Source organism: Protomyctophum bolini (assembly GCF_963924005.1).
Source record: "Protomyctophum bolini genome assembly, chromosome: 21".
In the NCBI taxonomy this organism is placed as follows: domain Eukaryota; kingdom Metazoa; phylum Chordata; class Actinopteri; order Myctophiformes; family Myctophidae; genus Protomyctophum; species Protomyctophum bolini.
In genome coordinates this window covers 11,220,803-11,237,183 of record NC_137882.1, presented here as the reverse complement: position 1 = coordinate 11,237,183, position 16,381 = coordinate 11,220,803, and the positions used below count along the sequence as shown (strand labels likewise).

At 39.4% G+C, this 16,381-nt stretch overlaps 2 protein-coding genes across 2 annotated transcripts; both read left to right on the top strand.

Annotated features, from left to right (window-relative positions):
• Positions 1-259: 259 nt before the first annotated feature.
• Positions 260-3,666, top strand: eloca (elongin C paralog a). Its single transcript, XM_080793491.1, has 4 exons — positions 260-323; positions 964-994; positions 1,231-1,374; positions 3,162-3,666. Exons 2-4 carry the CDS (start codon positions 991-993, stop codon positions 3,350-3,352), a joined length of 339 nt encoding a protein of 112 aa, XP_080649617.1. The 5' UTR covers positions 260-323; positions 964-990; the 3' UTR covers positions 3,353-3,666.
• A 2,322-nt stretch (positions 3,667-5,988) lies between these two features.
• On the top strand, positions 5,989-16,232 carry ube2wb (ubiquitin conjugating enzyme E2 Wb). The gene is made up of 6 exons (XM_080793558.1): positions 5,989-6,011; positions 8,133-8,224; positions 11,112-11,214; positions 13,245-13,400; positions 13,783-13,858; positions 14,016-16,232. The coding sequence occupies exons 1-6, from the start codon at positions 5,997-5,999 to the stop codon at positions 14,027-14,029; spliced, it is 456 nt and encodes a 151-aa protein (XP_080649684.1). The 5' UTR covers positions 5,989-5,996; the 3' UTR covers positions 14,030-16,232.
• Positions 16,233-16,381: the final 149 nt, after the last annotated feature.

Sequence of the window (16,381 nt, the reverse complement as noted above, 5' to 3'; positions counted from 1 at the left end):
CTGCTTTGTAAGAATCTTGGGTGTAAGTTTAGTATTCACTTGATCATTGTTTGCAAACTGTCATGTCGCTTTATTGTCCTTTATTGTCATGTTTATGTAAACTGTAAAAATAAGTGTCCTGTAAATATGGATTTCGGAAGCATGACACTTTAAACTAAGAATCAATCAGATTATTAAAAGCGGAACATTTATTCTAGACATCTGAGGCTCCACGGAAGTGGTTTGACGGCGCACGCCAATGTTTTTATTAAAACAGCTTCCGGTGTGTCCTCCTTAGCTTTTTAGCAGCTGAAAGCAAACCCAGCCCGCTGACTCCCGGTGTGGTAAGAAGTCTTATTATAATAGAAATAAATAATAATAACCATCCTCGCCGTTTTACCTTGTATGTACTGTGATGCAATGATTGTTCCGTCGTCCATCTTGACATTCTGTTAATCACTGAACTATTATAGATCGGGAAGATTAAAAAGAGTTTTCTTGGCTAACTAGCTTTGTCGCTAGCTGTAGCATTTATTTCCAGGCTTCGATATCATATCAGTGGTGAATTAGTGAGCGATCCATCGTTTTATCAGGTTTCAGATGGAACGTGTTATATAAAAATGTAAGACGACAACGGTGGTTATCAAATGTGTAAACTGTAATGGCTGGCCCCATTAGCGAAGTTAACCCTGTCTGCTTAGTTATCATGGCTAAAAGAAAACAATTAATCATGTTAGGCCTGGTGAAATCCTGCCTGTTTTACTCTGCGAGTTCATACACTCTGAGTTACGTTAGTTACAGTAGACCATACGGGTCCCATTTGGTTACATTTGTACACTATCGGTGTCAGACATGGATTAAAAAAAACCACAGATTTTACTGTGTAGCGTTACCATGGTTATTATAAAAACATGATCAGCATCCAAACCATCTGCGATCTCCAAATGACTAATTTTGTGTCTTGTCTAATTTGTGACTTTTCAGGATTAAAGGACATCTATCCCAGACATAATGGGTAAGTAATGTGTTGAGATTGACTAACATTTAGTGCTTTGATAGCACTATAATTTAGCTGCACTTGTATGCACACTGATCGAATTCAGCTCAGCTGCCATGCCATCCATTGCAGCACCACACACACCATCCCTTTATTTTTTCCGTTCTACACCTAGTAGACCCATTGACAGTGTTTATTTATCTAGCACTTCAGCATATGGCTATTGCAGTTGCTCAGCTGTTGTTGTCTTGCAGACGGCGAAGAGAAGACCTATGGTGGCTGTGAGGGGCCAGATGCCATGTATGTGAAGTTGATCTCTTCAGATGGCCATGAATTTATTGTGAAAAGAGAACATGCCTTGACGTCCGGGACCATCAAAGCCATGCTGAGTGGGCCAGGTGAGCATCCAAAGAAGTACAGAAGAATACAAGAATTGCATCCTGCTATGGCTCTGTACTTAATAATGACAGAAATAATCACCTCTATGGTTGGGTCGTCTCCGCTACACACGCTGAGTCCAAGTGTTCGAGTTTGAAAGTGCTTGTTGGAAATCACTCACCGGTCCTGTTTTGTAATTGCACATAATGCAGGAGGCAGCAGGCGGTTGCGTTATTGAAGCGCTCCCAAACTATTGAAACTAACACTAGAAAAATAATAACCTGCATGGAATTCCTTGACAGGAAGTAGCTCATAACATTTCTACGGTGGATTTTTCAGAAACAAAGGCAGATAGGAGGATAGGAGGATAATTCAAGCTTTTTGTACAACTGCAATGTTGGAGAGTTTAACGTAGTATAATGCAATCAGATAGGACTTTTCTGTTTGCATGTATGGGCTGTCAATGGTTGGTGTTGCAACACTAGATTCAACATATTAAAATTGATCTAGTTTAGCAAATTCACCCTTGTCAAGTCCCGTGAGTGGTTGTGCCCCTATTGGTTGGCGTCGTACTAGGCTTGCAATCGTTATAAATGTAATTCTAGCCAATTGCAATACTGGATTGGATTAGTCTACACAACTTTGGCATGCTCTTATTTGCAGCCTTCATGTTGCTTGCTCTGTAACTCATTTCAGCTGAAAAGGGTACAACTACAATGATGGTTGGATAGACTGGGGTGTACTGTCGGGTGTGTTTGTCTCCACAAGTACTGTAGCTGTTGGCACACCATGCAGCAGGGACTGAGATCTGTTGTACAGCTACAGAATAATGGTCTTGGATTTTTCTCAAAATCACCACCAGGCTGGATCAGACCCATTTCACGGGCCCCCCGTTTGACACCCCTGGCCTAGATGCCAAAAATGGCAAGCTGTAAGGTGTAGCATTGTTGTTTTAAGAATCACTGGGCACTAAACGGTACCAACCACCTCAAATTCTATCATACAACAGCATAACAAATTCAGTTAACCTACATGTATGGTGATTAAGGTGTGAGAAATTTGCTTGGTATTAGCCTTAGTTTTCAGGGTTTCTGCTGATTCTGTGGAAACCCTGTCTATTAAATCCATATTTCTAAAGTCTTAACTTATTGTGTTTGTGGAATCCTTGAAAATAATGGTGCAGGAGATTATAATTAAACCTATGGTCTTGTGTTTGTCCATTGAACCCGTTTGTCCACTTGGTGGCACCATGCTCCCATTTTATATATATTTTCGGGTGGTATTGGATCACATAAGTCATAAGATCTTGATTTGTTTTTTAGCAGAACAACTTGCTTGGGTTAATTTTTTGTTCTAGAATCTAGAAGAACAAATTAACCCTAGATGAGGGACAAACTATTATTGATCTTAGGAGGAAACATAATAGTGAGTAGCAGAGTATGGAATTCAAAATATAGCAGCAGCGGTTCCCAACTTTTTAGCTTGAGACCTGAAAGCCACATTTGATGTCTCCCCAGGACCCAGACTACTAAATAGTTTCATGAATATGTTTTTAGAAATCCTTATGAAATAATTAAAATGTGTATGGAATGCAAAAATAGGTAGGCATATATACTTGCGACCCATACAAATGTGTGTGTGTGATCCCAAAAGGGTCCTGAGACTCCTGACCTATTGTTTGGGAACCACTGACTTACAGGAATTTTAATCGGCCTTTAATGTTGACTTGACATACATTTGGAAAGCCTCTAGTTTTGATGCTGGCCATCTTTGCAGGAGCTCATAACTTCTAATCTTCTCCATCCAGGTCAGTTTGCGGAGAATGAAACCAATGAAGTGAACTTCAGGGAGATCCCCTCTCATGTTCTATCTAAGGTCTGCATGTACTTCACCTACAAGGTCCGCTACACCAACAGCTCTACGGAAATTCCTGAATTCCCCATTGCTCCGGAAATCGCACTGGAACTGCTCATGGCTGCCAACTTCTTGGATTGTTAAAACTGATAAAGAGATAAATGTAGTGGCTTAAACATTTTTAGATTTGTTTTGTTGTTTTTTGACTATTTAACTACTTTTGCCATGTATGTATGTCATAGAGGGGGGGGGGGGGGAAATGAATGGGTATATCACAACATGTATGTGATTGTTCATCATTTTGCACCTGGCTTTCTGTTTTTGTTTTATTGGTGGTAAAGACTTTCATTTTAATATAATAAACAGGTATGGCAGGCTGCACAGGAACCTCAGAAAGTTACAAATGTGGTTATCGCTAGAATTCACCTACATCCTAATAAATCATTGTTTGGTGAGCCTTTTGGTGCTAATGCTGCCTTGTTTGATATGGATTGCTGTGTTCATTTGACTTTTTATACCATGTACACAAGGAGATACCCTTGGTTCTGCCAAATTATTTACAATGTAATGCCTAGTTAAAGTCATATGACTGTTGCTCGCTGAAATTTATTGTTGAGCTATACCGTCAAGCAAACTATAAATTGAGGTTAATTATAGTTTTGCAACTGCTGCTGGTGATATTGCAGATATAATATCCTAAATTATCAACAAATCATATACCTTATTAGGGAATACTGTTTGTGGATTATTTGTTAAATGTCACTTTTTGTTGTGGAGAAGCATCACTGTGTTGCTATTCCAGAGGAATCGCATGGAAAGCATAACTTGATTTTATTCATAGAGACGATCAGGTGCAACAATTGAACTTGAGTAAAACACTTACATTTTAGAACTACTATTGCAAGATAATAAATTACTTGAAAAGTATACATGTCTATCTCTGGCAGACATTGCCCAGTCATTCCAATCTTTCCAGCCATTTAGAAACGAGCATATTAGTTCAGTTTGCTGTCTTGAATTGGAATATAGCCTGCTAGGTGATCAAGTGGATTCAGTCAAGATGGCTGATAATCTCTCCAAATGGCCTTATGTGGTAAACAGCACCTCTGCCAGGAAGGGAAAGGTTTGTACCTGTGTTACACGATATGTTCCAGAGAAATAATACTGTATACTTGTGTGAACCTTAATAGACTGGTGTTTACCATTTCTGGAATTCAGTCTGGATGTATGAGCTGATGGTCCCCTTGAGCTCACTGTTCGATTCAAGTTCAATAGTCAAAATCACACCCTGAGCATTGAGCAAGCATTTTTTGAGTGCATGGAAAAACCCCTGGAATAAACGTCAGGCTTTACGGTGGGCAGTGTAATGACAATGTCCATTATAAAACAATGAATATGGTCCTATAGGTTCCATCCTGGAGGCAAATCTTTCCAGTGATAAAATGGCCACCAACGTAATCAAAAAAGTCAACCAAAGAACAAGATTCCTATACAGGATCTCCTCACTGGTCAACAAAAGCACCTTGAACTTGAAGACCGGACAGGAGCCCTCGTACAAGGTTTCTTCGACTATGCATGCACCTCTTGGTAGCCTACTACCAGCACCTCAAAGGCCCCAAAACAAACTGGCCCTTTTTACCTCCTTTATGATGATTTCCTGTTTTTGGCTATATAGAAGTGTATATTTGTACGTCTCTAAATGTGATGATGAATTGAACATGGTGGACCCTCTTGTAAACAAGTGTAATGCTTTATGGTGTCGTCCACTCAGTTTTTGTATTGAGATGTGCTTGAAATGTTCTGCAAATTCTGCAAACTACTTCAATCAATCAATATATCATATATCAAAAGCAGTGATTCTCAACCATTTAAAATGTTTAAGGACCTCCAGTTTGACCTGCATTAAGCTACGGACCTCCAGGCATTTCTATCTCTGGGACCCCACTTTATATTGTAAAATCAATGTTACTTTAACTCAGAGAGTACATTACAGTCCATAAGGGTTTGGTTCCAGCTGGGGATCCCCTGGAACTCCCTCAAGGTTGTGCGTCCCGGGCGGACCCCACTTTGAGAACCACTGGTTTAACCTTAGAGTATGGGTTTAACTGAATCTGGATCATTATCTATGCGTGACGTCAGAGGTCATTGACCCCTACCCCCATCGCCGTGGCCTTCAGCTCTGTACACTTTTTCGTACAAAACACCCTTGGGGGGAGGGGAAGGGTGGGGGATGTACGTTGAGGGGTGACGACAAGACATCATTTTTCTCTGTCAAACAAACGGAGCGCAAGCAGCTTATTTCGTTGTGTCAAAACAACACCAACGCCATGTGACACCATGACGTAAGGTTGTGCGTTGCTGCTCTGGGTATTTTCTTCTGCCTTGTAATGCATGCCATAGAAATGTCTTATATAGATGCCATATTACCTGTGTCACAGCACTCTATAAATAAAGTGACTGTGGTTCTGAAAGTGGGGTCCACTTATTTATAACTATGGGTTCACTGTAGCCTAAGATTTACTCTCTATTTAAAATAAGCAAATCTTGAATATCTACTTTTTTAACTTGCAATAGATTTGAAACATTTAACCCAAATAAACGTTGTATGGGAGCACCCATCATCCCATGGCACGAGCTCTGATTCCATAGCTCTAATGCTGCTTCGCTAGAGCTATGGATCAGAGCTACCATGGCACCATAGACTGCATGGCACATACAAAAACTTGCGAACGCACGCCCCCGTTTCAAGGTAAAACATACCTCATGCTGGTGCAGGGGGGTTTCCAACATGGCGTCGATGCAGGTAAGAACAGATCTGACAGCGAGCGAACATTTATTATTAGTAAACGCGTGAATCTATTCCGCACTGGCTTCTTTACTTTTAGACGACATGTCTGCTTCATCTGCGTTCAGCGTCATAAACCATATGAAGATAATACGTGTGACAGTGTTTGGTTGAAGTGTTTGTATTTGTGCGTTTAGCTGTCGGGCTAACCTAGCTAGCCCGTCATCATCACCATTGAGCCTAAAGGCTTTAGGGATCATTCTCACTTCATCATCACGAGATAGAATATAATACACACACCGTACGTATATATATATATTTTTTTTTCCTTCGTCATTTAAGCTCGAATAAAAGTTGACATTTCAGTTGGGATCTTGTGTAAAAAAAATGGTGAATACATTGCTATATAGCCTATATATATATAAATACAGGGATAAACGCTGTTAGCCTCCAGCTAACTGTTGACCACCCGCTGATCTGGAAATATCTATTCTAGAGTTAAAACAGTATTGTTTATATACTTGTACGTGTTACACAGTGTTGCATTGTGTTGGTATTCTTATCCCCGTGCTCTCGACACTTTATTTGTTTGGCTGTTTAAGCTGTTTAAGCCTACAACGTTCTTGCCTGTGTGTTTTGACATCGACACTGCGCAATTGATGTTATTAGTATTGAATCGAACGAGTCGACCCAGAGATACTGAATTGAAAGTATTGGCTTCATAAGTTATATTACGTACAACTGCAGTGGTTCTCACAAATTTCATGTAAGGGCCCCCAAATTATTATGCATTTGACCCATCTGAAAAGAGTGTTAAAACATTCCACATTATTTCAAGATTTCTTTGAAAATCGCAGACGTACAAGCTCATATAAGATGGGCTATTTTCAAATAGCCAATGTATATAGGGTTAATGTGGTTAAACTGATGCAATATTAACTCATTTGTCTGTGGACCCCCTGCAACACATGGGGGTCCACGTGACTTTCTACTTCTAGATTGCTTTATTTATAAAAAAAGAAATCTGCAAGCAGCATCCCACAGAGCCAAAACTACTAGTAATTGGTGTACTGACCATGGTATTACTGTGCTTAACTGAGTCTGACCAGCCAACTGGCTAATTTACGGCTGTTATCAAACGAACAAGGGCTTCCATAACATAACACCTCAGCAGTGCCACAGGCTGATCACCTCCATGCCACGCCCCATTGATAAAATAATTTGTTCAAAAGTAGCTCCGACCAAGTATTGACTGCATACCGGTACATTAATATACTGTTCAGATGGTCGACATTTCTCGTGATTTATTTTTTGTTGAGATAGGATCTTTTGATTTTCATGAGCTGTATGCCTTAATCATCAAGATTAAAACAAAAAAAGGTTATAACTACTTAGCTGCAATTTGCAACTCTAGATTTTTTTATAATGGGATGAATCTAGAGTTGCAATACCCTCCATTGACTCCCACTCATCTTTTTTGATCTGCTTGTCTTAAATTATGTTAAACTCACCAAAATTGCAGCTGTAGTACAAACTTGAATTATCCTTTCAATCTGCCGAGCTTGTTTTTCATAAAAATCCACCGTAGAGATGTTATGAGCTACTTTCTGTCAAGACATCCTCTGCAAGTGATTATTTTTTTAAGTGCTGGAGTTTGGAAGCACTCATCGTACGTCACTGAACGGCCCTGCGTTCCACCTGTTTCGAATTTGCACATAATGCAGGGGGCAGCAGCGCGACCCGTTAACAAAAACGAGTGCTTCCAAACTGCAACACTTATAAAAAGAATCACTTGCAGAGGATGTCTTGACAGAAAGTAGCTCATAACATCTCTACGGTGGATTTTTATGAAAAACAAGCTCGGCAGATTGAAAGAGGATAATTCAAGTTTGTACTACAGCTGCAATGTTGGTGAGTTTAACGTCACTTTTTGAATTATATTACGGAAGAAAATGAACTTTTACACTATTCAAATTCATTGAGATGGAGCTGTATGTCCGTATGGACAGCGGCAACACCACTGGGTGACCTAAAGTGGCACTGTTTACTAGTAGTGTGGCCGTTGCGATGTCTATGTATGTCCTTAAGTATGTTTAGGCAACATGTAAGTAACTTTACAATATCTGCTCTTTACAACAGAAAAGGCTACAAAAGGAACTGTTAGCTCTGCAAAATGATCCACCTCCAGGAATGACACTTAATGAGAAGAGTGTACAGAACACTATTACGCAGTAAGTATTGATGAAAATAAATGTCACTCTCTCACTCACTCTTTAAAAAAGAAGATCATACTACATATTCACTTACATTTAAAACATGCACATGAATCCAAAAGGTCTAGTATCTTGCATTGTTGTGATTGTGAGCCACCATGTCTGGTGCTACTTTTACTGTATAGATAAGAAGAAGCAGCTCTAGTAGTATTCCTCTAAAATTGTATTGTAGTTCAGTTGAACTGTTTGTAATGCTATATTAACTAACTTAGAGGTTAAGGTTTACTTTATTTGCCTGAAATTTGTCTTGATGGCGATGACGACATACAAAAAGACATACACTAGGTGAATTCTAGGTAACTATGCTTGTTGTACCCAGACGGCCATGATTGATGACAAAGTATTGGGGTCATCCTGGCGTCTGGCTACTCAGGGCCCTCACTAGAGCACCTCTAATGTGCAGTGTCACTAGCACCCCCTTATAAAATATTTAACAATTTGGCATGTGAGCAGCATAGAGGCTAGTGTAGCAAGGAACAGAGACTGCTTAGCTGACCTTCATGTCTGTGTGCCTGATGTCCCCTTAAAACCCAGTGGTTACTATTGCTGCTGCCTGAGTCAGATTGTGTCTGGTGAGCAGTAAAGAGGAATCGAGACATGACCTTGCAGATGTACTCGAGTAAAAGTGTGGCCGTCATTCAGATAAGAATCTACTACTAGACTTGCTTGTCAGGAATGCTTTTCAGGTGTTTTTAAATGTAGCCCTTGTGTTGTAGCCTTGAAACATTTATAATTGCGTGGTTTCCTCATAGCAATCCTATATCATCCTGATGTTTTTTCTTTTGTGAATGGTGCCATGGTTACACAATTCTCTGGACTAGTTCAGCTTGCGAGTTCAGTATGTATCCTTGTTTTGTGATGGTATATTATATATACGATGCGTCATTGTCTGTTCAACTCCAGCGTGGACATATCTGTTGTGATTAGTGGGTGTTTTGCTTCCACAGTTCTACTCCTATGCAGTGCTTACATCGTTTTTTTAATTGTTTTTGTTATTTTTATTCCACGGATCCTTTTGAATTAAGGCACTTTGCTTGACCTTCAAGCTAACCTTGTCCTTTTTTGTAACAGTCAGTGACTGAAACTTATGGCTGTCAATGTTGTGCATGCAACAGTGATAAGGTAACCATGAGTTTTCAGTTCATTATTATTTGTTTACATAGTACACTCTGTCTCTGGGCGGTGCTCAATGTTTCACAATGTCATTATAGTTGAATACATGAGAGCACAGTTTGCAGAGGTTGATAATGAAATTAGGAAGGAACAATTCACTGCAAAGAATTCAGAGATACTTCCTGTGTGTGTGTGTGTGTGTGTGTGTGTGTTTGTGTGTGTGTGTGTGTGTGTGTGTGTTGCACAGACCCTGTCACTTAGCTTGCTTTGTACTTCCACTTACTTTCACGAAATAGCTCTGTGTTATTTTTGTTGTCCCATGTAATCTCTTTACTATGGGGAATATTTGAGCAAGCTGAGAAGACTGTCCTTAGAGTCCTCTACAGTTTTTAGATCAGCGGAGTGGAGTGGATCAGGTGTAGCCCAGGCATCATGCACAGCGATGCTATCTGCCTCTATGCTTCCCTCCAGTAAGGAATGGAATGCTGCTGACACTATACCAATTCTCATCGACTGTCTGCAACTAAATGGATGAAGTATTAAACAGGGTTGACCTTCTGTGTAGACCTCAATGCTAAATTGCTTCTGGCTACACGGGAAAGAGACACAAGGCTCTATAACAAGTTAACAACGGAACAACAGCCGCAAGTCCACTGGCTCTAGTGTCATATCTGGGCTGCATGGAAGCAAATTGGGTCAGAGATTGTGTGGTGGTGTGCTGCTATCAATGTTCCATTTTCTCCCCCTCTAAGGTCTTTGGCCCTCACCAGGCAATAACTAGACAGTAGACGAGACGCTAGTATTTTGAATTAACAGAGATGATGCATGGTACATGTCAGCCTGCACATGGTCTGTGAAAAGGCTGTTTAGGCATAAGAGATGCGTCTAGTTGAAAAGAAATGATGTGATGTGCAATTATGTAATTAGCCCTATTGCATATGATGTGTGAATATATGGGTAAGAAAAAAAATGCGCACAAACAGCAAATGACTGAGTGGAAATGGCAACACACACAGAGGCTAGAGGCTCTCACTAAAACCATTTCACTACAGTCACTCACAAGCTGATTGGTTTCTCTTTGGTATGCAAAAAAAATCCGGGGTTCCAGTACCGGCATGCCACCCGCATCCGAAATGGTTGAGAAATGACAGTTACCGTGCAGCATTCCCTCTACTGTACCCTCTACTGTACTGTACTGGCACACCCAAAAATTATGCCATGGTTGATGATGACCCCTGTGTTACTGTTAATGGCCCTCTTATTGGATTTCTCTGTAATTTCATGGCTTATCTACGTAAAGACAATAGTGCTCAGGTGAATGAAGGTGAAGGACTGGTTCTACTTGAATGACCTGACCAGTTAATGTGCTACTAATGTAGCCAGTGCCTGCCAAGTAGCAATTTTGAAATCCTGTCAATCCAGTTTTGGGAACTGGTAGAATGATCCAAATTTCTGTCCATCTTTGCTATGCCCCAGCTAATGGCTGACAATCCAGAGATTCTATATGACCATTAGACATTTTGACATATTATTCGTTCTCTATACTCATCATGACATCTCTACAATCAAAAATGTATTTCCAGGTATAATTTATATATAGGTGTATAGTTACTGTATACCGGTATATACATTTCTACCCGGAAATACCCCTTTGTTTACAAACATTCTGATCTTGTCTATTCCACTTTTTTCTTGTCAGTGATGTCAAATAACATTGACATTTTCGTTTCAGGTGGATTGTAGATATGGAGGGAGCCTCCGGCACACTCTATGAAGGAGAGAAATTTCAGCTGCTTTTCAAATTTAGTAGTCGATATCCCTTCGATTCACCTCAGGTAAGCAGGAACAACAGTGAGTTTATACATCAACAATGGGTGGGTAGATGTGAGCGTTGGCTCGGCTGAAGGACATGCTCCAACGCAACGCAATGCATGTTGCTTAGTAACACTCCATTTTGTCTGAATGATGAGTGATAATATCCAGTTGATTGCAGCAAAAACATCTCAGTATTCAAGTATATGTGTCTAAGCGTCCTTGGGTTTCTTGAAAGGCGCTATATAAATCCAAGTTATTATTATTATGCTGTTGGGTAAGTCCAAAAGCATTACTTTTCAGGAAATGTAAAAAAATAAATAAAAAATGCCTGTGTTCCAATGGATCCAATGTTATTATTTAGTCACAAGATCTTATAAATACTTTTCATTGGTTTACTATTTAAAAAAGATCACAAAAATATTGTGAGCTGGTAGAGCTGTTATTTTAACTAATCTTGCGTGATACTATTGTACGATGACGTAAGAAAACGTTAATATAGAGATACAAGATTTGTGCCCGGTGATATGGAAATGTACAGAATCTTTTGAGGCTAACCCTAAATTGCTGTATTTATCCTGAACATGGTTAATACTATTTTGCAGAAAAACTGACTGTGATGTGATTAACGACTGTGATAAGCAAGAATGTGTCTCCTAACTGGATTCTTCCACATAAAACACATGGGTCAATCATTTCTGGCTCGGGCACATTGTAGCTACAGTAGGAAGAGACATCAGCGATTCAGCATGGAGCTCTCACTGAGGACATGTTTGAAGAGATTAGCTTAACTCAATTCAATTTAGCTTTATTGGCATGAGAAATCATCTCTCTCTCTCTCTCTCTCTCTCTCTCTCGCTCTCGCTCTCGCTCTCGTAAAGGAGGAAGGTGTATATGATGCACATGTGTTCTACTTACTTATTTCTGTGCACAGCATTTCTTTGTTGTAGTAAAAGGAGGACTGATGGTGATTTTTGAGAGGACAAGGTCAATTTTCCTTACCACAACAATTACTGATAAACATTGATTTGTTGAAGAAACAAGGTCCATGTTAATACTTTCTTTCGTTATTGGAATTTCTGTCAACCTTTGGAAGCTCAGCTCACACACACACACACACACACACACACACACACACACACACACACACACACACACACACACACACATATAAATAAATAAAAACATCATTCCACTTAAACCCAGTCGTCCATATCTCTAGTGCCCAGTCATATTGGCATCATCTTGTGATGTTCATGCTATACTGTTAACCATTAACCACTTTGAGCTCTGGTGGTTGAGTGTTGAGCATTGGATGTATTTTACTCTATCTCTCAAGCCCACACCCCTTCAAATCGCTACACCTCTCTTTCTTTGGCTTCTCGTGATGGGAGGCCCTCACTCTCATGTTGGGGCCCTGTCGGGTGCAGCGTGCCTCTACTCATTGTTGCCCACCATTATTACCACTTAACTCTCCCCAACTCCCTCTTAACTCCATGCATTCCGTCTCTCGCCGCATCACACCTTCCATATCTTCTCCCTTCGGCCCCCTTTTTAATGACTTATGTCCATGTACCCTCTTTCTATTTCTATCTTTACTCTGCTGGTCTAGCCTCCCAATTCGTTATTACTCTCTCACCCTATAACGGCCCCTCTTTCTCCTAATCCCGCTGCGTCATGTTGCTGTAGAGGGCTAAGCCTGAGCTTATGCAGCAAGTCTCATTATTTTCTGCCATTAATGTGACTACTACTTGCTCTAACCCCTCTGTAAAAAAACAAAAACCCATCAAATTATATAATACTAGACAATTTGGACAATCCCATTGATCATCATTCCAGCCCATTTCAATCCTGTCCAGAGTTTTAAAATTAAATGATCTGTTTCTATTGTATACATTTTTGTGTGGCACTAGGAAGACTAAGCTATTGGGGATCCGAATAAAGAAAGTAAATAAAGAAAGAAAGTTGAAGTACTCTGAAGGGAAAGAAGTTGCAACTGTGTTACTCTAGTCTACCTTTGAATCACTCTTTAAACCCATTTTCCTTCCTGCAGGTAATGTTCACAGGAGATAATGTACCGGTCCATCCCCATGTGTATAGCAATGGTCACATCTGTCTATCTATACTAACAGAAGATTGGTCGCCAGCACTCTCCGTGCAATCAGTTTGTCTTAGCATTATCAGTATGTTGTCCAGCTGCAAAGAGAAGGTAAGGAAATCGCTGTGACGTCTTGGTGGTTAACTAAACTGCTTCATTTTACTGTGTATATACTATTCCAGTGGTTCTCAAACCTTTTCATGTCAACAATATTTCTAAATTTGTCTAAATTGTTCAAAGTTTTTCTTAATCTAGCAGATCTACAACCTCACAACGCAATGCGATGTGAGCTTGTTGATTGTCTATTTTCAAATTGGCAATGAATATATATTGAGTTAAAAATTAACACATTTTGCCAGGGGGGGACCCTGCAACCCCCTCAAGGGGGATTTGAGAACCTCAAATGGTTAGCACTTGTTTCACTTGTTTCTATGGGTGGTACATGGAGGACATGTTCATGGAATGACTATTTCTTTTATTTATGCTTCTGCAGAGACGACCGCCCGATAACTCCTTTTATGTAAGAACATGTAACAAAAATCCAAAGAAGACAAAATGGTGGTATCATGGTAAGAATGAACACTTTCTGTCTGAAGTTTGTCAAATAGAAATGAAAACTATGATTATGAAAGAAAAGCTGGTTATCCGTCTTTGAAACTAATTGCACATAATGCAGTCTCAGAGCACTGTTTTTCTAATCTGGAGTACTATTATTTCTTTTCACAGATGATACATGCTAATGTAGAAACTTTGTAATAATCCTAGAAGAAAGAAGTCCTACTGACCTACATAAAGCACTTTTTAAATCATTCAGTCTTTGAACTCTGACCTTTGACTGGAAAAATGGACACCATGCTCTGGAGACTCTTGACTGCATTTCCCTGTGGGCAGTTGGATGCATGATTTAGCTGGTTGTAACATAGAAAACAAATTAAGGAACGTTTATATGCACCCAAGGAGGATTGCTTGGCAAAAAGGTAGTAATGCAACAAGCAAGGTGGATTTGTAGTGAGATTATTACGGATTCTTGTTTTCAAAAAATATTCTCGTTATGTTTTTGTGTGTATGGGTGCATTTTAAGGTCCTTGTGTTGTGCAATAGCGATGACTGCATGCTTGGGCCTACAAAAGAAAAATCCAAATCTAAAAGTTTTATGGAAGGGATCTGACCATCGTAACCCCAAGAAAAGGTGTCCTTGTTGTTTTATTGAACTCATGTGCACTGTGAAAGTATCTATCTACAAAGGCACAACTATGATGGTATTCCCATTTGCAGCTGTAATGTAAGCAGCTCTCTGCTACTTTTCAGGTTAAAGGGTTTTAGTTTGTAACCATTTATCTAAAGTCAAAAATAAGAGAAAACATTTCTCCTCTTTATCTTTCAAACTGAGACCTGATTGTGGCTTTTCCTGCTGTAGGACAGAATGTTGACACTGGTAGGATTATGGCAGGATAATGGTAGTCTATGACGTTACATTGCTTTGTAACGATGGCCTGCAGCATAGCTAACCGGTCTGTTTTGTAAGCCTAGAAGATGTAGGGCAGTATCACTTCCTTGTAACGAATGTCTGCAAGAACATTGTCACGTGATCCATGTTTGTTTGTATGATACTCCCCCCCCCCCCCCCCCCCCCTTTTTTTTTTAAAGATTATTGCGTTTATCGTATAAAATGTTTTGATTTTAAATGTTGAGTTTTTATACTTTTCAGTTTTTAAGATAGCTGATTCTTTGAGATGGGGGAGTCTGCGATGGACCCGGTATGTTTGAATTGTTTATTTATGTTTATTTAATTTAAAAATCTATTATCTCCAGAATTTTGTTGGTGAATGGTGAAAAGATAATATAATCTTAAAGGTAAGGCTTTCGTGGTTCCCCCTGGTCAGAGTTTTGGCTCAGGTACTTTTTTCAATAAAGAGAGATCACCTCTAAAAAGATTACTATCAGATATTTTGAATTTAACTATATTTTCACCAAAAGAGACTGTTACGTTGTAAAATTATAACATGTCTGAAAACTATTGTGTATATAAGTCTTTGTTGGATGATGTGACGGAAATTAACATTGGGTGAATTTACTTTATAGCAGAATGACTATAGGAGTGCTTTATGACTTTGAAAGTTTGTCAGCATCTTTTGCTAAGTAAGATATGTACAGTCAAGTGAGTCAACAACACAATTGTTGGTCAAAAGGTTTAGTAGTTTTACAGTGGGGATGCATGCAGTTTAAACCTTGCTCATTTCATATTGGCAACACATGGCGACAACCACGTGTCTATCAATGTTTTGTAATGAGTTTTATGGGATTTAATTTACAACCTTCACTTGTTGGAGGCCGTGTGGCTTTGTCATTTCAGACAATAATCACTCCATTCCTATATAAATACTTTTTGTTTTGTCGCCATCCATTTGGGAATACTTGAATTTTCCATCCTGGGTTATTTGTATTTGCTTTTATGTCCATGGGTCTAGTCGAGTTTATCTTGAATGAGTCTTGAGTGAATGTGAAAATATACTGTAGAGGAGATTACCACAGCACACTGCTATCTAAAACTCTTGATTACATAAAGACAGACATATATTTAACCAATGATTTTTGTATTTGCTTCACTATACTATGCTGTTGCCGTGAAGTGAGAGGGCAGGATTGAAATGTGTAAATACAGACACAATGGCATTAGAGCAGGGACAGGAGAGCCTTCACCAATGGACAGATCAGAGTGAATATATGACAAGATTCTGGACGTGTCTCGTTTTGTTTTTCTTCATTTTTACTTTTTCTTTCATTGTAGTTTGAATTCTTAGCTTGAAGGTTGTGAGTGATCATCACTAATGGGGGTGTGCTGTTATTTATATTGGAAAATTTGTTTCTGGGATGTTCAAGCTCCATGTTCTAGGTGCCTGTTCATTTTCATAATCAATAATAAAAGTAAAGATTCACTTTTAATTCAACTTGGGCTTATTGTGTTTGTAAAATTACACACTGTATATATTTCTTCTCTGACTACACCACATATCTGTGGAAATTGGCTGATGCATTTTTTCGGAATGTTCGCCGTTATGATTGATATGACCAGAATAGGGATGCTAGGGTTC